Source organism: Tauraco erythrolophus, chromosome 23, assembly GCF_009769465.1.
Source record: "Tauraco erythrolophus isolate bTauEry1 chromosome 23, bTauEry1.pri, whole genome shotgun sequence".
NCBI classification, from domain to species: domain Eukaryota; kingdom Metazoa; phylum Chordata; class Aves; order Musophagiformes; family Musophagidae; genus Tauraco; species Tauraco erythrolophus.
The window spans coordinates 1,694,143-1,716,652 of record NC_141487.1 but is presented as its reverse complement, the minus strand read 5'-3'; the positions used below and the strand labels follow the sequence as shown (position 1 = coordinate 1,716,652).

The following is a 22,510-nucleotide window of genomic DNA, read 5'->3' as shown; positions in this document are numbered from 1 at the left end:
TGTATTTTAGTATTTCATCAAGTGAATAAACTAAACTGTTGAAAAGGGGTAGGTGGAAGACCAAATTCTACCCTCTGCTCGACAGATGAGCAGCAGGAGTTTATCAGACTTTGTATAAACCCGTTAAACATCTACATTCCTCTTGAGAGTACAGGAAGGAGGAACTCACACCCTCAGGTTTCGCTTTTCTAACACGAGAACGGACAAAAAGTTTGCCTTGGATTTGGGAAAATGAGGTAGTAACACGGACACCGACACTCAGGAGCTTAAGAGAGACAAGTTCAGTGAAACAAACAGCAGAATACTGGAAAAGGCTTGGTAAGTAACAGTTCAAGACACCCTAACATCTTGATAAGCCGAGTATAAAAAAATAGTTTAAGCCTTTGATATCTGGGACGTATACGTCCCGCTAAGTATTCCTTTCGACTGGCAGTCTGCAAATGCCAGTGTTTAAGGGGTAAGGCCTAAATACAATTTGTTTCTCTCTTTTTTTTGTTTTTGTTTTTGTTTTGGAGGTCATTCTGCACACCTTAATTTTATTCCCACCGATTTTCCTCCCCTTGGTCTCTTTTACAGCTGCTTGTGCATATTCAATCTCATTGTAGAGAACCAGGGCCATGCCTTTTAAGCGGTCAAACACCACCTGTAAAAAACAAAAAAACAAAACAAAAACCAAATAAGAGCCTCATCCACAGGACTTAATGTCAGTCCCAACAAAATCCTAAGTCATGAGGATACCAGTAAGAAAATAATTTTTAGCAAGCTAAATTTCCAGGCTTTTCTGATGAGGCATATTGTAATGAAGAGACAATAAAAGGACACGGGACTGCTTTGAATTGTGGATATTGTGGCTTGAGGTATATTATGCCTTTATTTTGTTTTTCTGTATTTTACTTTTTTTTTTCCTTCAGTGACTGAGTTTTGTCGTTTCTCTTTGTTCACTTTTAGGGTGGTTTTTTTTTGGAAAAATCTCCAATGTGTTTTAGGGGGGAAAAAGGGTAAAGGGAACGTTTAATCCCAAAATGGAAATAGTTTTTGTTATCACAGTCTGCAGTACCACTTGTCAGTTGCTAAAATATTCCAAATTTCCAAATATTAGCTTCTTTAGCAACGTAAACTTAATATTCGAGACAAGAAAGAATGTCAAAGCTGCAACACAAGCCCACAAAAATCCTTTAAGGAGGCACGACCCTGATCCTGCAAAGATTTACACACGTTGCTTGAAGTTAAGCACATCCATGTCCAACAGAAGTACGTGGGACAACTCACACGCTTAAGTTGAAGCATGTGCATAAATCTCCAGCACCGACCCACAGCGGGACAGGTAACGCGCTCCCACCGTGAGATACGGGCATGTTGCACCATCGTTTGACTTTCTCTCTTCTTTCACGGGCTTTTGCCACTGTGACTGTCCTATCTGCTTTTAAAAAGTCATATTTTTGGTCTAAAAATTACAGCTATGTCTAATTCCGTAATTAGCACGCACGAGCGTAACTCCGTAATTAGACCGCTGTTCCTCTGACGTCAGCCTTCTACAGAAATTTTGTTGGGGTGAGACTGTACTGCACAAGAGCAACAAATGGTTTCCAATATTCGTTATCTCGGCTCATTTGAAGTATTTTTTTGTTCGTTCGTTTTGTTTCCGAAACACCGGAAGCGACCGCTCTATCGGATCACCGGGATGCAAAGCTACAGAGCCCTGAGAGCCAAATTACACCCCAGAGAGAATTTCTCTACCTGAGCTATAAAGCCCTGGACAGTGGGGGTTGAAAGGACAGGATGGGAAGAAAGGAAGACAGTAACAACTTCAAACCACACACCAAAACCTCCCACCTACCTTCACCACAGGCCCGTATCGGCAGAAATGTCGAGTTAAATACTGATCCGTAACGTTTGTAGAAAGACCATCTAACCACACGCAGTTTGTAGGCATGCTCTTTCCAAAACCCAGCTGAACACAAAAGGGCAAAACTTCCATCAGTACAATTCACAAGCGCCAATGAAAGAGTCATCGGAAGAAAGTCAGTCATTTGCATGGGTTTTCTAAAATTAGCATCTCGCGCAGGTGCAAGACAAAACTCAAACAGCAATTAATGGAAATAATTCTGCATGCTTAAACAAATACAGTGTTTGACAACATGCCTTTCTTCAGCATTTTGGATGCTTCTGAAAAGTGACACGTTGACAGCTCTGGGGACTGACAGCCTCTGTTTATCTTTGGTACTGGTGCAGCTTCCCAGCACAGTCTCGCCAGACACGGACCTTCAAGGCGAGGGAATGTCAGTCTCCAACTCTACTCAATCCTGGGGCTCCTTGCTGAGACAGTCAGCAAAATTAATCCCAGTTATGGTGGTGGTTGAAAGCATCACGCTCTAATCTGACCTACGCATTAAAAAAACATCTTACTTCCACCAACTCTGCTGCTGCAAAACATCCTATGATGCCGTAAACGGAAGGTGACAAGAAGGATATGGTCCACGTGAGGGTTTCTTTACCTTGAGCCGGTTATTTCCAAGATATTCCCCATCCATCTTCTTAATTGCTTTACACACGCTTGCAATATCACAGTACTGCAGGAATGCATACTGAGGAACACCGTTCACTTTCTTAATGTCGATGTCCTGAGCAAAGAAAAACAAAACAAACCGAAACAATCAAGTCAGCAACAGGACGAAAAGGACATTCAACAGGGTCAATTAGATCTAAGTGGACTTTTTTTTTGAGAGACACACATGGCACAGCAAGCACTCTTTAATTAATATTTTCTTCAGAGAGAGATTTGAACAATAGTAGGCGGTCAAAAACATCACTGTTCTGCTGTACATCTCGTTCAACGGCCGAAGGAAACCCTTACTGAGGCAGGGAAAGCTCTTCGTCACGCAGATTTAAAATTCATCCCCGCACAAGTTAAGCCTGACCTGATCAACAAACAGCAGCTTTCGTTTGTTAACAGTATGTCAAGAAGAGACAAGTCAGAATCAAAGAAACACGGATTAATTTTCCCTCGCAAAGGCTCGAGAGAAAACAACCTGCTCCGAGCCTCAATTCCGAGCCAAGAGGCACGCGGGGCTTCTTTTCCAAATAAACACGATCCATCCTGCTCCTAGAAACAGAAAGTGATGCTGGACTCGGCTCTCAAACCAACTTGGCACCGACAAAGGCAAAAAAGATCCTCAGCTTCTTTCACCGCTGCTATCTGATCCCAAACCAAAAGTAAGCGAAGTCACGAGAAAAGCTACAAAAGCCTAAAAAAGGCTGATTTTAATCAATTTAAAAAAAAAAAAAAGTAAGCTTGGAGTTGACATTTGGTTAACATTCAAGCTCAGCACTAGCACTGGCAAACTGTACCTCTGAACAAACTCATGATATTCTGATTCATTCCGATCTGAAAATAGAAGGTGGAGTGTTTGGTTTGATTTAAGTAGCACGAGTTGCCTCTGTGCCGGCGCCAGCGCGCCCATTTAAGCACAAACGTTCCCACGTCCAGGACGGACTAATTTCATGGTTAATAAATTTAGGGACAAGGCAGCAGTTTGATACGGTCTCACCCAAGAGCTCTTTATCTGGGAAAACAGAAGTAAACAAGGAGATTTACACAACTATTAGACTTCTACAGCCCTGGCCTAATGATTTAAGTGGAACACTAACAAGAGAACTCCACTTCCAAGAGTCCGAAGTACCACTGTTGCAACCGTGGCAAATTCTACTTGACCGCTCACCCTGGGCAAGCAATTCCTTCTGACAGGCAAATAAAATATCATTATTTTGCTCATTATCCACCCGAAAGGTTAGAAAGATGGTCCCTTTTGCACCTGATCTTGTAAGCTTTCATGGAAATCGTGCGGGGAAGCACCACTGCCCAGTTCTGACCGATTAATAACGCTGACAGGACAGCAGTATTTCACAGAAAAGCCAATTTACAAGACAGTGCACTACTACTGATAAGCATCTTTATCAGAAAAGGGTTTAAGCCACAGCGGGAATTCGTAAGCATTGATGTCAAGGATACGGCGGAGGCTGGATGCACAGGAGCTGCCAGACAACATAAAATGTACATTTTATAATTGTCCACATCATATACGGAAGAACACCTTCCCTTCTTTTGGGGGAGGCACATACTGGGTTTGTGGTACGTGTGACCGATACCTCAACGCTTACAAAAATATTTCAGAGCAGAATGAATAAGGCACAGCATGCTGCTAAGCAGCCACAGCTACCAAAATATTGTACAGCGAGCGTATAAACCAAACCATCAGTGCTGAAGCTTGGATTTGGTTAATTAAACTGACCGTGGGTAGTTACTTTTCCGGAAAATTTCTCTTCAATGCAATATTGATACGATTTGATAGAAAGCAGCATGAGGAGAGGACAGGAGAGGGGCTGATGGCTGCTCGCCCTCGTTCAGCTGAAAACCCAAATCTCACACGTGTCATCACTGCTCCGCGTCTCTTCTGCCCCATTGTCAGGGCAAGAACTGTGAGAGCCGATGGCTACTTCCACACGTGGCAACTAAATCCTTTGCTTCAGAAATCAACAGGGACCTGAGACTTCCAAGAGTTGGACTGATTCAACATGAACATAACCCCAGGAATTACTCACACCTCAACCACCTAGTTAGGCTTTTCTGCACAAGCTCTGACATGATGATTTACCACCGCTCGTAGTGTTTTACAGGTCTGTACAGAAATAACAGGCAACGAGACCCGACACAGCACAGGGAATTCACATACCACTATCCCACCAAAGCGCTGAAATATGTTGCGGAGGTCGTGGTAGGTGGTAGTTTTCTCCAGGTTGCCAATGAAGAGGGTTCTTGTCGCTTTCGGGTGAAACTCATCTATCCTTTCATCCAAAGGACGAAATTCATTCTCGCTTTCTGTTTCTAGAAGCAAAAGAGAGCAAGAAATTTGTAAGGCACAGAGGTGTTTTTCACATGGGTTGGGTTCACGTTGATTTGTTTGTCCAAGTCTACTTCCTGACGAGCAGATATGATCAAAACGAGAGCAATCAATGTCTTCTGACAAAAATACACAGCACTACACTTGCCAATTGTTATTTACGTGCAATTCAAAATCTGTGCATGGCAGCACAGGGTGCGTGCTGAGGAATTTGAGCATCCTCAGGTGAAAGGCAGCTGCATTCTCTCACTGCTTCTCTAGAAGCTGACTCTTTGAACAAGTATTACTGCATGAATTCAAATAAGGCTTTGCCATACTTGGGGAACAGCACGAGGAAGAAGTTTGTTTTCACGAATCAATTTTTAAACAAGCAATTGAAGTGCAGACTGAAAACTTAACCCCGTGCTTAATGTATAGCTTTCACTGGCCAGCCGTTCCGGCTATGCTGCCTTAGCCTCAAGAATGCAGCCAGCGTTAGCTGTTTTAATTAAAAGCAGAAAAAACAAGCCTGTGAGGACTCAGTGCTATCCTTACACCACCCACCAGCTTCTGCTCCACTAAAACATGGGAGATGAGATTGTTTCTTCCAGCAGCCAGCAGATCCCGCTGCTCAAGAGGATGGCAGGTTTCCTTCTCTGAGGTTTAAGACTTGAACTCTCCCTGTTTGACCTAAGAGCATCTATTCTTCTTGCTCCAGAATTTATTCTGGTGTATTTCCCATTTTCTTTAAAATGTATTTCTGCAAAAAGGCAGTTTTAACATTTCCTACTCCTGTGCTGCCTCTTTACAACAGCTCGTGTCCAGTGCAAGAAGGGCATGGAGCTTACCTGGTCCTATCCAGGCCGTGACTTCAATCTGCATGCCAAAGAAAAGTTTTCCTTTTGAGGCATTTAGTGCTTTTTCCTGGTCCTCCTGCTGTCGGAAGAACACCAGTCCATACCGTTCCTCAGAAGCCCCGTGAATCTGCACCGACGTCACCTTTCCATACTTCTTGAATTCGTGGAAAAGTCCATCTTTAAGGCTTGTGTCTAAAGCAACAAATAAACATTAGTACTATCAAAACGTATTTCTTACCAATTTAGTAGCACCGTAAAAGACGTAAGAAATCTGGTCGTCCTTCTGAAACGCGACTTCATCCAGTTTAACCCGAGTCTCAGTGCTGACAGAAGTGCCTTTTTAATTCTGGGGGTTAACTTTGCCCACGTCAAAAGCTTCTGCCTGACCCTTCTCTTTGTCTTGGTTTTTAAACCCAAGAAACTACACACGCAGGGTTTTACACCGCCAAAGCTGGCAGCGTACGGTTATCACTTCTAAGAGACATCTCGCTCAAGATGAAGAAGAAATAAACAGTGTTTCTCCATTAATAATCCCACACGGATACTGCACAGAGCAGCTTTCCAAAGCTGGGACGAGGCACCTGGAATGGGGACGAAATTCAGCAAGGTAACGAGGCAGATTCGTCAGATTGTGCAAAATCTGGCTCACGCCCACACAATCTGCCCGGGATCTGTGGGGTGTTTACCTCGGTGGCACGTCACTTCAAGGAACGTTACGGCAATAAAACCTACAGAAAGAATATGAACGTTGCCAGGTACGCTGCTCACAAAGTTACTATCTATTATTTTAATTCCACCAGTGCCTTTGTATCCAGGAATTATGTTACAATTGTTTTCCAAACAACCTCACGTTCTTTTGTTTCCGTGGGATCTCTCCCGCAGCCAGCACGGGGAACAGAGAGCGATCACCTGCGCTCCCCCCTGAGCGGTTTCTTGCATTATTTACCGTGCAATATCCAATGCCATTACGAATATGCTCACGGGTGTTCCACAGCACTCAACGCCGCGACAGAAAACCCTCAAGTTTTTGTATTAAAAAGGAAACTGAAGCAGAGTGAGAACAAATGGTCCAAGTTTCAAGTGAAAAATTTGAGCTGCTTTAGGTTTTTCCCCAGGGAAACCCACATTACTGTTTCAAAGCACCAGCTCTGGTAGCTGTAGCTGCCCAAGCCCAGGGACTCGAGCCTGGGACCTGCAGGATTTCTCACAGATGGCCACTAATGAAGCAATTTTCCCATCGGCGCACAAGAACCGAGGGTCCCGTCCTTGGAGGCAGCACATGGCTGCTGTGTCAAACACACAATACAGATGATTTAACCAGTCCCTAACCTGCTTCTTATTCCTTTTCCTCCCCCCTTATTTCATCTTCCCAGGTGAATTTACCTGTTGAGCGCACTGGAAGATTTTGAACCTTGATCCCGAAACTTTTCCGAGGTTCATCCTTCTCCAGAGACGGAAGCAGCTGGGACGCGGGTGCTGGGACGGCTGTCGACTGCACCGACCGCGCTGGCGACTCGTCGCTCGAGCTGCTGCTGGAGTCGCTGCTACGAATGGCACAAGGGAAACGACAGGTGAGCGGACGGAGACGCGAAGCGACGAGAGGACATGGGGTATTGTATTTAAAAAGCAAAATGTCAAGGTTTTTGCTGGTCTACAGGCAGAAAATCCAGTAACTGTCACGCAGCCCAGGTTATACACAGGAATTTATAGACAGACATTCTACAACTATTCTTCTATGAAGGAGACAAGTCAGGGAGAGGAATACGGGTAAAACGTCAGATAGATCCTGTTACGCTCCGTGACGACGGCGGAGATCTAATTAAGCGTTAATACAATGTTGGATCAGCTCAGGAGCTGTGTGGGAAGGGAAACACGGAGAGGGTACGCAGGGCTGCCGAAGCCTACGAATCCCTCCCAGCGCTCTCACGTACAAAAAAGAAATATTATCGTGCTCTCAGGCGCTGCTGTCGATCCAAGAGTCGACCTTAGAGTTCTCCTTATCGCCTCCCACACATCTTTTAAAAAAGATCCGTACCTCTGACGACAGGAAAACCTCGTGGGAGAAAACCACGGCAGGTTTCGCTCAAGAAGAACCCAGGAAACGCACGCTCCTGTAAACGCTGTTTCCAAGCTCAGCCTCAACAGCCAACTTCAGGGCATGAAGAATTCAGACCCGAGAACAGCTCTGCTAAACAATAATTACGGCAGAACGGGATTTGCATATTAGATCACGCAGGGAGTCGATCGAGTCTGTGGCGCAGATCGCTGAGACGCCTCACAGGAGAGTCAGAAATGCAGAGAAAAATGTTATTAAAGCTCACCCAGTGGGGACACGTCATCTTCTTCAGTGGCTGATTTCTTCCCTGAGGCACGAGGGCTTATAACATCGCTAAAAATAATTTTGTCTGACATAACCCTGGAGACTCTCATTCTCCATTACATGAGCAGCCTTCTAAAAAATTCTGCTGGAATTTTACCTCGGAGGCCGGAGGGGAAGAGACGTGCCACGTACAAAAATAACCCCACCGCTTTTAAATTCGCTGCTTTTGATGGAATTTTTATGTTCCTCTCCACATCGGATCAGAAAAAACAATCAAGTTCATCTTTTTCTTATCTTCAATTATTTCATAGGTTTCTTATATACTCTCTTTACATTAAACCACTTAACGTTTCCTATTCTTTTCTGGGGGAAACCATTTCAGGCTTCTAATCATTTTCAGGATTTGATTTGGTGACCTTTTCTACTATGCTCCCTTTTTACTGGTGTACAGTTTATATAACGCCGGGGAGGCAGCGAGAGAGTAATTTTTCTTAAAACGTTCTCGAAAACTGGTTTTCTTTCTGAATATCTTGGTGTAATGAGCGCTGTGGCACATAACTAAAAGCCCTTGGGCTCTGTCCCCATTATATTTGGAGGCGCAGAAGAGGAAGGCAATCTCTGTCCCAAAGTACTTACAAACAATCGAAGCAGGATATAAAAACACACCAGACCAAAACAAAACGAAAAAGGTCAAAAACGCGGAAGTAATAATAAACATGAGAAACTCTCCTCCCACTCTCACCCTCTCATTACAACCCTCCCCATCCAGCTGACATGAAGCCGCTTCACACGTTGGTGCTTTTCCCACACACTTTCCTCCTCCTCCTCCTCCTCCTCCGTCCCCAGGAGGAGAAAGTTCAGCGTCGCTTTGGGAAAGGAGAGAAAATAAAGCCATGCCAGAAAAGGAGTGACAAGACGAGTCCTTCCTCCTGCCCTCCTCTTCCAGGCGGGTTCTGCTACACGCTCACGCGGGAGCAGCCGCCCTGCACCACCCAACCTGTAATTTCAGATACAAAAGCGTTTTTCCTTCCGATCTACAGCCTCTGTGTTGCTCACCTCTGAATTTCCTACCACCAAGATGCCCATTCACAGCCTCGTTTTTCTTCTAAATTCATCAACTGCCTTTGCCTCACCTGCATTTAGGCAGCCTGCTTTCACGACGTCTTCGTTAAGAAACTATTTAATTGCTGAAAGTGAAGAATGCTGCAATTCGTTCTTCATCTTTTGCCCATTTATCCCTTTCCCTCTGCCTCCTACCCTTCTGCCAACTCTGGCGATGCCAGAACACCTCAAATCCTCATTAAATAGAAGTTCTTCTCTACAGCATTTTGGGAAAAGGAGGACAAACTCAGCCCCACACGAACAGGCCTTCAGTAGTCTCAAGGGTTAACATCAGCCATCGCCTATAAATCGGCAAAGAATAGAGAAACTTTATTTAATACAAGAATATAGTCAGAGAACATGTGTGGAGGGAAACTGAAAAGAATTTCCAAGCTGACAGCAGTGCCGTGTGGTTTACCATTCCCTCCGGGAAGGCTAAAATAAGATTTTAGGGCTGCAGCAAGTCTCTGCCCCATCCCTATTTTTACTTTCCCTTCTCACGTCTTGATGCTCAGTATTACGATCAACTATGTACTTCGTAAAGCATTTTAAATATTCTACTTTGCTAAGATTGTGTCTTTAAGTAAGGAGCACTAACTTTCTCTTCAAGCAGTGCTTTAAAATGGGAACTCGCTATTTTTAGCTTTTTTTTTTTTTTTTTAATGAGGAAGTTTAAAATACAGAACATACTGTTAAAATGACAGCATTCTACTTGGAAAAAAAAAAAAGATCATCTCTGGGGTAAGACATCCAAGCGATGAAACAACAGTCTAACACGGTGATAAATTCTACAAGAAGAGTTTGAATTCCACGCAACTTTGGGAAACAAGGATCACGCTGATCGTTTCCACTTCCCGAGGGAGTTTTAGGGATACGTCTCTCTAAGCAAAGTAAGACTTTCTGAGACATTCCAGGAAAAAAAATCGTTATTTCCTGACTCTTTTTTTAGAAAGGAAAAAAAAAACGGTAGCAAGAACAATTCCCCTTTCTTTAGGGAAAGCCTCATCCCTTTTCCAACTGAAGAAACGTGGCTATAATAACTCAAAAGTCAGTCAAAGGTTTTATGTTCTGTGAATAGGAGAATGATGGAAGAGTTAATTATAGCTGCTGCGTCATCCAGTTCCAGCACACAGCAGGATCAAAATAGAGCATCTGACAGTGAATTATCCGTAGTCTCAAGCAGAAAAACAGAACTCTCCTTTTCAGCCGCCCCAGATTCAAAAATATCCCGAACTAAAGCACATTAGCTGCACGAGGATACATTCCCGGAATATTAAAATGAGAATATGGCTCTTCTTTTCCCTGGGAGTAATTTTGAAAACAACCATCCTTTGCCAACTCGCGGAAAAGAAGTTATTAAAAATTCTTCTGGCAAAATTAATTTTAGAAAAAAAAGGGAAACTTTAACCTGGGAAGATAACGGACAGGTTAAAACCACAGCTCTGATAATGTCCTTCTTGGAAGTATTTCAAGCAATCCATAGGTCTTGGAGCAGGCCAAAACAGCAGGAAGAAAACGGCTTTGGAACTTCCATTTTGTGCTTCCGCTCTCAGTACTGAACCTGCCATGATTTTTTCCAGAAGCAGAGCGCGCTCTGGCACGCCGCCTTTTCCCAAGGCGGGAAAACCTGCTCTTCAACATCCATGTAAACTCGGCGGAGCGGAATGCCAGCACGCAGCAGAACTCATCTCCCGAGCTGTCACAACACTCGCGGTGCGCGGAGAGGGAGCCTTGTGCTGGGGACCTGGGGATACAGAGCTTCCGTCGCCTCTTGGGTCGATCGCCCACTTCGCCTCCTGACACAAGCTCATTTATGAAGAACGTCAAGTTTTGACCAGGAAGGATTTCAGATGCTCTTCAGCTTCTAAAATCTTCGCTCCAGCTTTTATCATGGCATTATAGCGACGTAGAATAGAGATTTTTGATTTTTACTCGGCAAAATCAGATACAAAACCTGAGCTATGAAGGAGATCGTTCTTACTTTGTTAAAGTGGACATGAAATCCTTCTCTGACACACGCAGTTTACTACACGTGTAGTTTACAAGCCCTTTTAAAGTACTAATCTGCCTTCTGTAATTGCCTGCAAGTACATAAGGATGCATGTGTTCTTACTCACAGTATTTATCTATGTATCTGTTTTATTAATCAAGATAAAATCTATTCATAATCCATTTTTTTGAAGTTTTATCTGTATGGGCTGAGTCTCCAAGACTCCATGTGTCAGAATCCAGCAGTGGGGTTCAGCTCACAAAAACAAGCCCCAAATACGCCTGGTTTCAGCGTGCTGCAGCTAATTTAGCACACATCACTTTCCTTTTCTCACTTTTAACTGCAAAACCAACATTTCAAATCCTGGGGCGTGCATCCTATACAACCAGTCCTCATTTCCACCCAAATATCTCCTTTCCAAGCAACTGCATCTTGCAGTTCTAGCAACTACGAAGTTAACGCTCCGTTTATGGATGAAAAATGAAAGCGCTTGAGTGAAGAACACAAAGTGAGCCGTTCTCTTTGTTCCCAGCAAAAAAGGAGATAAAAGAGAGACTCCAAACCGTCGATGGAACAGGATACCTGCTGCTTTCTGTCAATGGCAGCTGTGCTGAATCAAGGGATCTCCCAACCTGCCCTACCCTTTTTTGCAATTTTCAAACGTGGGACCATCGTCACTTCTGCGAATTCATTTGAGAACGGTGAGTCAGCCGCAAGGCTGGTGGCCACCCTCGTTACGGCAGGCAGGAAACACCACGGCCTTCGTGGAAAATAAAGCAGAAAGAAGCATTTAACACGCGCTGCGGGCGACGCGCTGCCAAACTTCAGGGTTTTTTTTTTTAAAAAACCAGCCTCTGATTGTCGGAGCGAGTTAAAAACCAAGTCACCTAAAATCAGTTGAAATCCGTTCCATTCTTCAAGGGAACACGTGCCAAATTTCAGCAGGGAAAAAAGTAAAAATGGGTTGTTTTTTTTTTTTTTTTTTTTAATAGCTGCCTTCAAAAACTGTTTAACCAGAACTGATAAATGATCCAGGATTCCTTTCACAGAAATATGCAGAGCGATTATGGGGTTTTTTTCCTGCCAAAATTAAGCAAAATCAGGAACTCTGCCTAGATCAGCTATGATTCAATACCCTGTCAAAATAATTTCCAAGTAAAGATTATCTCCTAGAAAGATCTATCCAGGACAATAACACAGGACAACCTCCCGCAGCACAAGTCCCAGCTGACGGCAGGTTATTCTCATGGCTGATGTCAGCAGCAGATTCCCAAGTCAGGTCAGGAAATCCAAAGTTAACGCACAGTCATCTCGGAACGGAAGCAACAAGAACCCTTTTTTTCTCATCCCTCCCTTCCCAGATCCAAGTTAAGTTATGGTTGCTGATCTCGAGGCAAAAAAACACCAGCTGCAAAAGGCAGCTCGTGACAGCACTCCATGATCAGCTCTATCCAGAAGACACAAGCCCCGGCAACAGGCAGCGGAAACAAAATCGCCACTCAGATTTCTCAGACCTGGGGAAAGAGCACCAGAAAATTGGTCAAAGCATCCTGAATGCACCAATGTGATTTTTGGGAAAAAATGGTTTATAAAGACCCGATCGTTGCCGGCCAACAACCAGCAAAAAAAAATGACACTAGTAGACAAACCTGGAAAAATGCATCATGTTCCATTCTAGCTAGAGAGATTACAGGATCTTTGCCTGTGGAACACTCTGACTTCTCTTCTGGATGAAAAATGATATATTGAAATATCATATGCACAGGTCTATTACAGGCTGCTATTTCTGTCCTACTGCTAAATACTACATGGACCTGAAAACGCATTTAACTAGAAACTCCCCCCTTCTCTACACATGTGCAAGTAAAAAACCAAAACACGCAACAAAACACACATCAAATTACACGTAGCGTAATAAAACCAGTGAGTAACCCATTCCCACAAAACTCGGAAAACACCGGGTTACTCCAACGATCCAGACGGATGTTCTGCCACATTCCAGGAGGAATAACCATGAGGAAAATTCAAGAGGTCTGGGCAGAGGGTTAGTGTTTTCGGAGCCGATTCCAAAGCTGACCTAAATATGCAGGTGAGCAGCAGGTAGTTGTTTTGTACACGCGACGTGTCCTGCACAATCCCAGTTCACATCAGCGTATTTGTAAGGGAAAAAAACACAATCATCTCTCAGATCTGCGGAAATAAATAGAATTTTTTTTTTTCCTAGCTAAAAGGAGTTGTTGAACCTGAAGTGAAAGAGATCAGCAATCCCAGGCAAACATCTCGAGTTTGTTTGCAGGAAGAGATCAAGAGGGAACGAGTCGTTGCCATGTTTCGCAGACTACAGGTGAGCGGCGCAAGGGGCTCAGCCCACACACGGACCACGAAGAGCTTCACTGAACCCTGCTCTGCTCCTCCATTTCGTAACGACGCTTCACATTTTAAACGAGTCTAGAAGGGGAGTCTGAAAGGGTGGAGAAAGACAGGCAGGGAGCGGAGAGCTACGCCTAATATTCTCTCAGTGTAATTACTTCGTGCCCATCACCCCGGCCTCCGGCACCATCGGAGCTCGTGGTGAAAAGCATGCCGGGATGCGACTGCGTGACATTCTTGGCACTCTTTCATGCCGCCGCGAACTCGCCACCCAAAGAACTTTGGTTTGTGTACGTCACACACGCAGCCTCCGAAGCATTTAACCACACAGCTATGATAAACCAATCTACCGAGGGAGGGGGGAAAAAAGTTCTACTGCATGTAAGTGGAAAACAGCCACAAAAAGCACACAACAGATTGAAGAAAAAATCATTTAATGCTCTGAAGGTAGATCATTAAATACTGCAGACAAGTGGAATTAGAACATCCTTTTTCCCTTAACTTTTTCTGTCTTACCACACCCAGAAAGGCGACTGCTGGGCTGGGACGTAAATCGGAAGAAATGAAATTAAATGATGTTTAAAGGCCATGGGAAAGCAGCACAACCAGGACAGCTCGGTGTCTTTTAGGCAGACAAGTAACACTGGCTGTTTGCGGAATTTTTTTCAGTCTTTGACCAGTAAATTTTTTAAGAGACAGTCTCCAGATAGGATTTACCATATATTTACCCCAAGTCAAGTGACTGGCTTATCAATGTCACATTTTAATTTCCGTGACAGGCCATATTAATATATTTAATCACTTTATCATCATGTCTAACAGACACCTGAACTTCGATGCGAAACAACAGGCTGAAACAAATCGCGGAAAAGAGGAAGATGTCGTTCAGAAGGAAGAAGGACGACTCCAGCTCCCGGAACCACAAGCTCTGAGAATTCTGAGACAGCCGTGGGCTCCTTTTAATTCTTCCCTGCAACTAAAGAATCCATTACAATGGCTAAAAATATGCATGTTTCTATTAATTTCTATCTGGTTGATGGAGACTGTGCCCAACCCACAGTCGGTGTTACCACCTCACTCCTTGACCTACGTCCCTCTGTCCTCAGGCTTGAACTTCGTACAGCCAAGAATAAAAAACACTAACCTAGGGGGGAAAAAAAAAAGCACCTTAACAAAAAACAACAAACCATCTTGGTTACAAACACATCAGCTTATCTACGTAGCAAACAGCTGACTCAGCAACCGCAACAGCGTACTACTGCTGAGAAGACACTACTCAGGCCTTCTGCTCCTTGTGCTGGCTGCAAACTCGGCCATGGACTGGTTTGGTGTTGAACTTGGGGGCAGCTGGAGTTGCCTACCTCCCCAGCCACTGCTCTGTCGAAACAGGGATGCTCCCGGGGAACGGTGGGACCGTTCACGCTCGAAAAGGAAACTCCAGGAAGCCGGAGGAAATGCTTTCTCAGCAAATGGCCACGGTGACGGAGCTCTACGCTGGGAAAGATTAAAGTCATCGAGGCCTTGAGGGTGAAGCACAAAGCCAGCTCTTCAGAGTAGCTTTCCCACAATTAAACTTCCACCGATGCAAAGAGGGAAGCAAGAGGGTGGGTGTGAGAACGTGCGAGCCCAAAGAGCTTCTGGTTTTTAACGTTACCCTCATCGAGGGAAGCCCCAGCTCAAGAACCAGTCCCTGTGAGAAGTCCCTCTTGCAGCCACCCCAAACTCCCACCTCCTCCGACCGCGCCAGGCTCCAGCCAAATTATTTCAAGCGTCGACGGGAGCCGACTGCAGAAGAGCTGCTGCTCAAGGCTGCCGGCACCGATAAGCCCATGATGGCATCAGCTTGTAAAAGAAAACGGCGGGGCAGAGTTCACCACTACAGCGGAGGAACGGCTTGTTCGGGCCAAAAGAAAAATTGCTTTCAACCCTTTGGCCAAAATTAGTGTAATACTGGTAAAGTAAACAGCTTTCGCCAGCTATCCGCAGACGATCTGAATTAATATTTTGCAACTGTCACCTCAGAGCGTATGAAAGCTTTTTTTTTCATCATCTCTGCACTGCAGATGGAAAAATAAGGCTGGAAGAGGACAAGGGCTTTGCCCAAGGTCATTCAATGAATCACCGAGGGAGCAGGCTGAGGAACTTGATCTCCTGGCTCATGGGAGGCCAAATCTTTTCAAAATACCAAGAAAGCAACATGTAAAGGTAGATTCCTAAACAACAACTGCACTGCTTTTGTGAGGGGATCTACTAAGCACCTTTAAAAAAAACCCCACAACCTTACTCCAAGTACTGTCTATAAGCCAGGAGAGTGAAACACCATTTAAAATGCAACCACTGCTGCGTCCAAGTATGTTACTACACGCTTACTTGAGGAGTAAGAAGCAACTTCTTTTGCCTTAAAAGCACTGTCAAATGATTTTCTGGGAATAAACACTTCTTAATAAAATTTTAAAAGCATTTGGCCTTAAGTATATTGACATCACGTTGAGCACTGGACATTTTTCAGCAGAAAAGCCTTTTTCATCCAAACAAAAAAGCACCAGCCCTGATTCACCTCCAGGTTATTTCAGTCTTGCAGAGGTAGAAATGTGGTTTTTAACATCAAACTGCTGCTAGATCATGGCAGAATTAATTCTGTCTTCCCGTTTTAGAAAAATATCACACCTTGCCTTAAAAAAAAAAAAAACCCAAAACAACAACAAGGAAAAAAAAAAACACAACAGCACTATTTTTATGCCCTACGTCTCTGACAGCTCTTGTTTGTCGGCCAGCTGGTCCCACATGTGTCCCAACCAAACTCCACCCTTGGCTGCTGCTTACCTCGGGCTCCCCCGGCCGCTCTCCCTGCCTGCGCGGGCAGCAAGCCCCTAACCTCGTGCTCTGCCTTGCCAAAAGATGGGCGAGATCATCAATCACCGGTTTTTAGGGTTCTACAAAAACGCCGTTTGGTGAAACTCCCCGGTTCGGAGCAGGTTTGAAACGGTGCATCCTCTCTTGTAAACAAATGGAATTGTTCTTCGGATGGGAGTTGCAAGGAAAGGCGTGCCAAGGCACGCAGCTGATAAACAATGCCTCTTAAGTAAAACCGGGAACACGCGACGCTCAGTATAGAAATTCCATTTACGGCAGATAACGCTGTGGAAGTTTAGTACTTCTAAAAATGGTCACCATTGTCCAAAGAGAGAAATCTGGAAGAAAACGGACAAAGCGACCCTCGTTCTCCACCAGAAATAAGTACATTTATTATTTTTCAAACAGAAGTTCTACTGCCTTACACCCTCCACAGCCTTCCAAAGAAACACCAAAGAGAGGAAGGGAAGAATAATTTTGGAGGCTTTTCTTTAATACCCTTTTTTAGGCCAGCTATGGCAACTGGAAGATGCCCACGAGGACTATGTCAAACTGGAACAGTAGCTGTTATTCTCACGTAAAGGACTACTTAAAATGGAAGGCCTGGGAAAAAAAAACCACGTCATTTCTGTGATCTCAGGCGGCATACATTATAAAAGAGGAGACATTTGATGAGTTGTATGCGAAGGATTAATTTGCCATTTAAAAATGCAGAGAACAGATGGATCTCTTGGCTAGGACTATATTTGGGAATTACTTCATTTTCTGCCCACATGCAAATAAAAATACAACTAAAAGCAGAACTTTCTGTGAAATTTCACATGGGTAGAAAATGCTTCAGTCACGAAAATTAAAAAAAAAAAAAAAAAAAACAAGCTTTGTATGAAGCAGGTAAAGCGCTACAGCCTAGTGAACATACATCACGTTGGTGGGGAAAACACATTTTTACATTTGTCAAGCAACTATATAGAGTCATTCAAGCCTTAAAAATTAAAAAAGAAAACAAAACAAAAGCAGTATCATATGACAGAGTGGTCCTCGTGTTTGTCTCTTAAAAGTAACTACCCGAAAAGCACCCGATTGCAATTTAATTCAGCATTATTAGTTTAGTGATGAAACCCCCACGCGGTCACAAGCGTGTGGACTTCCCAAAATCCTGGAACAGTCCCATCACACCAACCAGGGATGGTAAATCAAGGGTGAGGACTTTGATATTTGTGGGAAAAATGTAAAAGAAAAAGGCCTTACGTTCTCACAACTCCCTGGATCAACTGCCTTTACATCCCCGGCCTCTGTATGACGCCGCAGCAGCAGCACAGTTCCCAGTTCCCAGGGCTGGGAAAGGAGGAGCGGCACGAGGCAACTGAGTCGGTATGCTGGAGATTACGGGACAGAAGAGAAGTCCTTGGAGGAATTCCCACACACAAAGCCCCACCTGCGTGCTTCCCTGCCGGGAGAGCAGACTTTAAAACCTCCAAACCCTCGCAGCACAGCGAGGCACGGTCCGCGAGCCGCACATCCAGTATTAATTAAGCACCTTCCTTTTTTTGCACACGTTATTTCTAAAAGTTACAGGGAAACTGCACACTAAAAAGAAAACCCAACATCAACTACTTCTGAAATCACTGTTAGACAGCGTCTATTTGTCAGAGAAACACAACAAGCAGTTCCTCACTTTCCTCCACCTCAAACCAACCAAATAAACAAACAAAAAAGCTTCCAAGCCAGCATTTACCCAGCAAAGCCCCGACCAATGCACAACGTCTTCTGTGTATTCCCAGACTCCAAAACTGGGACAAAAACAACTCCACGCGTGTTTAGAAAGCAAAGAGGGATAAAAAATTCGTACTAACCCGACAGCTTCCTTTCTGTGACTATTCATCCTTCACAATCCAGACAACTGGACATACCAGGCAGTAAACAAACATCGAAGGGAGGGACTAACTTCAAAGCAACCGTGTAAATCTGACATAATTTGAGGGTTCGAGATCTTGCAGCAACCTCTTACCGAACGAGGTGTCAGATGATACAAGGAGGTCAAACCTGTAGCAGCCGGAATAAGTAGGGCACTTTGCATCTCCCACAATCAGCCCAGCCCGGCACCAGTTGTCCGTGGGGACTCGGAGCTGTTTGTTCTCGGGAATTCGCTTTCAGGAGGAGAACAGTGTTTCCTTTCACGCGTTATCGCGCTAGAAAAGCTTTCTGCTCTCAAATGGACGAATGATAATAAAACACATGAATGCTCTTATTGCCAAGATCTGCTGGAGATGTGTCTTAACTACTCTCCTGATTTCTAAAGGGTTTCACGGGGTTTTCGTGGTTTTGCCTAGGTATAAAAACGATGAAGATTCCTGGGCATTCATGGAGAATATAAGGCAACGGTGGAAGAAACGAGGAGACGGCCCCAAAAACCACTTCCCTCTCGTAAAAAGGATTCTCCAACAGGTACTTTTGCAGCCATCCGAGATTTCACAGTGTCTTCTAGCCAAAATCATCGCCTTGAGCTAAATAAAGCATCTGCACAACGAACTCTCAACATTTTGCAAAGAGAACTATTTGAAAGGCTCCACATTTCACTTCTCCAAACAGGAGAGAGGACTCGGGGCTGGAAGGAGACGATGTGTTTGGTTCTGAAACCCAGCAAGTGTCGGGAAATGAAAGAGCGGGTCCCCTACCTTCGTTACAGGATTCTTGTGAGAATCTCATAATCTTGCACAAAGTCTTGTTTCTTAATGCCACGTGCACTAGAAGTGCTATTTTTGTTCTTGTGATCGGCACTTAAATAACAATCAAAGGTTTTCATGGTTTTTATTAACACGGCACCTGCACAGCACACATCTCCCACTTCCTCCTTGTGGAAACTCAGCTTTTGCTTCCCTTAAAGATTTTAAAAAATTATGACTACGTCTTGGCCCACATAAATTGTTTCTTCTTTATACAACTTCAAAGCCCTTGCTTCTCTACGAGCCTGTGATTTTCCACTCACAAACGCGCTGCATCCTCCTCTCCGAGTGGCATTACCAGCTGACCGAAATGATCTGGAGAGGGATATCTAATCGCCCGCTAAGAAGCTTTCACGCTTAAAACCTTGATGCCATCATTAGTGGTTTCGGCACTTGCGACGTCGCAGACGGACCACGCTTGACGCTCGGATATTAAGGGCAAACCTAAGTGCATCAGTCACACGGTTAACCCAACGGGTAAAGATTGAGGGATGATATTCTTCTTTGGGGAAAAAAACCCAAATGGCTGTACTTACAAGTCCGACCTTCACGACGTGAAGAGACGTTCTGTCTGTGCTTGAATGGAAACATGTATGACCGAACACAGGCGGTGGCCGGATTTTCCCTTTGATCATCGTAACGACCAGTATTTTTTCAGGAAGCGTTCAAAAGCGCCTGCCTCTTTTGCTATTCATCCCTCCACGTGAATATTCATTAGAAATTATTTAACTGTCCATTATTCCAAAGGTCTTGATGATGGGAATCCTCTCCCCCACCTTTCGGTGCCTGCAATGTATGTGTCTCCATCTGAGCTGTCTAGACTCCCTTCATCATCAGCGGAGACAAGCAGGCACTTCTAGACTACAATCCCTCTAATCTATTTTAGTGATGATTCACATCCGAGCTGTGTTTCTCTCGAAGAAAGGAGAATCCGGACCATTGACGGAGAGGGAGACACCCAACACAGCCCAACGCACCTCTCCATTTCCCTGTTTTGTTTTGGCTTTTGCGGGGTTTGATTTCCCCTCGCTCTTTCGGCGCACAGCAGGAAAAGAACAGGAGGCGGATTTCTTCCTGCCTTCCAAGATCCCTCAGACTAAGCTCGGTTTCTGAGAAGTAACACGGGCAGCTTCAACTTCCCTGACCTCAGCTAATTCTTTCCTTCCCTCAGCCTACTCAAGATGATTAAGCAAAATACTTGGAAGGAAATCAAAGCCTTAAAAAATGCAATTAGAAGTGACCATTTTGTTAATACACACGCGCACAAACCCAAAGTCAAACCCGATCCACCGACAGCACCAGACCTTCCTCGGGCTGTGGGGAAGAAAATCAATTTTTAGCAGCTCCCATGGGCTTAACAAACAGCCCAACGCAAAACTCAGGAGGACAACATCTTCCCCGATGCTGACGGGAGCAATGTCTTCCATACGGCTCGGGTTTTTCCCATCGTTCCTAAAAAAGGAGGTTAGGAAGACCTGAAATTGCTAAACCTCACACCAGATATCAGCTCCCGCTCCCGCAGCTATCCACAGGTGACTTAGAAATGTTATTTTTCGCAAGACAGCAGGTCTTTCTCCTCAGATGAGGATAAAGAAAGTACACAAAAGGGTCTGAATTTAGCTGCCAGAAATCTTCGTATTCGCTAATAAAGACTCCGATCTAATTGCAAGAAGCCTTTACAACATTAAAAAAAAAAACAGCGTTTCTTGAACAGGCTGCAAAACAATGAAGTCATTTGAGACGACAAAAATAGTCATCATCGTAATAAATCAGAGGTATTTTTGTATGACCCCTCTCCGTTTGCATCCGTCCCCAACACGATGCGTTTTCAAGACTCCCTTCCCAAAATTAATTTGGAAAAAGACAGAAATCTTTCCCTGCCTGGAAAGGCAAAGAAATCAAACGCACTTTGAAAGCGCAGCAGCAGCAGTTGAGCTTCTGGGCCCTGCTACAGAAACAAAGACTGACAGACCAGATTTAGATAAACACCTACTTCTGCAAATTTAGCAAGAGGCTTAATTGCTTTGTCATTTAGCGCCAGCAATTACCAACTATTATTGGGACTACTGTGGGGGTGGGGAGGGGGTATTAATTGCAGAAAAACGTCCATTCCTTTTTGTGCAGCTCACGCAAAGAAAACTATGTATAAAATAAAAAAGCCACTTAACTTGACGATTGCAATTTGAAGGATTTTTTTGTATATTCATATAAAAGATGGGGGATGGGGTCTTCCAGAGGGGTTAGCAATGTTAAATTTCTGGTTTATTTCACCACTGTGTCCTACCTGCTTCATGTGACGGCAGCGGTGGCGCTACGATGTGGGGACAGCTCCAAAGTCACCCCTTTTTGGGGATTTTTGGGGCTCATTCCTCCGGCAGGGAAACCAGTGCTAATTTCTAGAGCGGGCAGAGCCGTCGAGGCACCGAAGGAAGGTTTCCAAGATAAAAAAGTGACCTGAAACTCACAGGTTGGGACGGAGCGCCCGCTTAACCCCCTCGGAGCTCGTTTTTGACACAGACGCCGCCATTTCCCCGCGTAACCGCGGCGCCTTCCTGCGCCGTGTGAGAGAGAAACCTTCGCGCAAGAGCGAAACGAGCCGGCGTCAGGGGTTGGGGTTTTTTATTTCAAAACAACAACAACAGAACAGGGGTTTTTGGAGAAAGCGCAGGTATTTTTCCGGGCGGCTGAGGCGGCTCCGCCCCGGGGGCGGCGCGGCGGCGGGCCCGGCCGGCTCCCGCCGGTTCAGACCGGTTCTGAGGCACAAACAAGCGAGGCGGCCGCCGGCGCGGGGTTGCGCCCTCACCGCCCCCCCCCCCCCCGCCATGGCAGCGCGGAACGCACTTCGCCTTTCGCCGCACAACACCCCAGGGACCCCCGGGCCGCTCCGTGTGTCCCGTCCCCCTCCCCCCCGCCGCCATGGCCGCGCTCCCGCCGCCACCAGCGGCTCTGAGGCGAGCGACAGCGGCGGGTTTCAGAGGGAGGTAACAGGCCCTTCCGCCGCGCACATTTCTAACAGCTTACTCTCCGGCGTGCCGATGAGGTAATGCGAGTCGGCGCGCTCCCCCGGCCGCTCCGTCAGCAGCGTCGCCTCCCCCCGGGCTGGGGTGGCTGAATGGGCTGTCGCGACTGATGGGCTGTCGCGACTGATGGGCTGTCGCCCGTTTCCGTCCCACGGGGACGGAGACACCATTTGCTCGCCAGCTGCGAGGAGATCTCAGCTGCCGGGCGATAGATTGATTTATTTTTTTTTTCTCCGCAGGAGGATCCATTTCTGTGCGTGTCCAGGCACTCGTTTCCCGGAGGAAAGGCACAAAGGGAAGGGAGGGTACAAAGGTTTGCTTTCTGTATTTTAATCTCCTCAGCACAAAAATATCTCCCTCCTCTCTTCAAAGCCATCTGAAAATTTTCTGCCTGTGCTC

At 45.2% G+C, this 22,510-nt stretch overlaps 1 protein-coding gene across 3 annotated transcripts in view; it reads right to left on the bottom strand.

Annotated features, from left to right (window-relative positions):
* SPEN (spen family transcriptional repressor) overlaps positions 1–22,510 on the bottom strand; it is a 66,464-nt gene that overhangs the window by 15,893 nt on the left and 28,061 nt on the right. For 2 of the 3 annotated variants that reach the window (XM_086625466.1, XM_086625467.1), the window contains exons 4-9: positions 7,118–7,278; positions 5,726–5,926; positions 4,731–4,882; positions 2,496–2,621; positions 1,838–1,951; positions 530–643 (exon numbers count right to left, since the gene is read on the bottom strand). In XM_086625466.1, coding sequence (XP_086481592.1) covers positions 530–643; positions 1,838–1,951; positions 2,496–2,621; positions 4,731–4,882; positions 5,726–5,926; positions 7,118–7,278 — 868 coding nt within the window. The remainder of the gene's footprint in view (positions 1–529; positions 644–1,837; positions 1,952–2,495; positions 2,622–4,730; positions 4,883–5,725; positions 5,927–7,117; positions 7,279–22,510) is intronic. The other variant, XM_086625468.1, reaches the window with a different exon arrangement.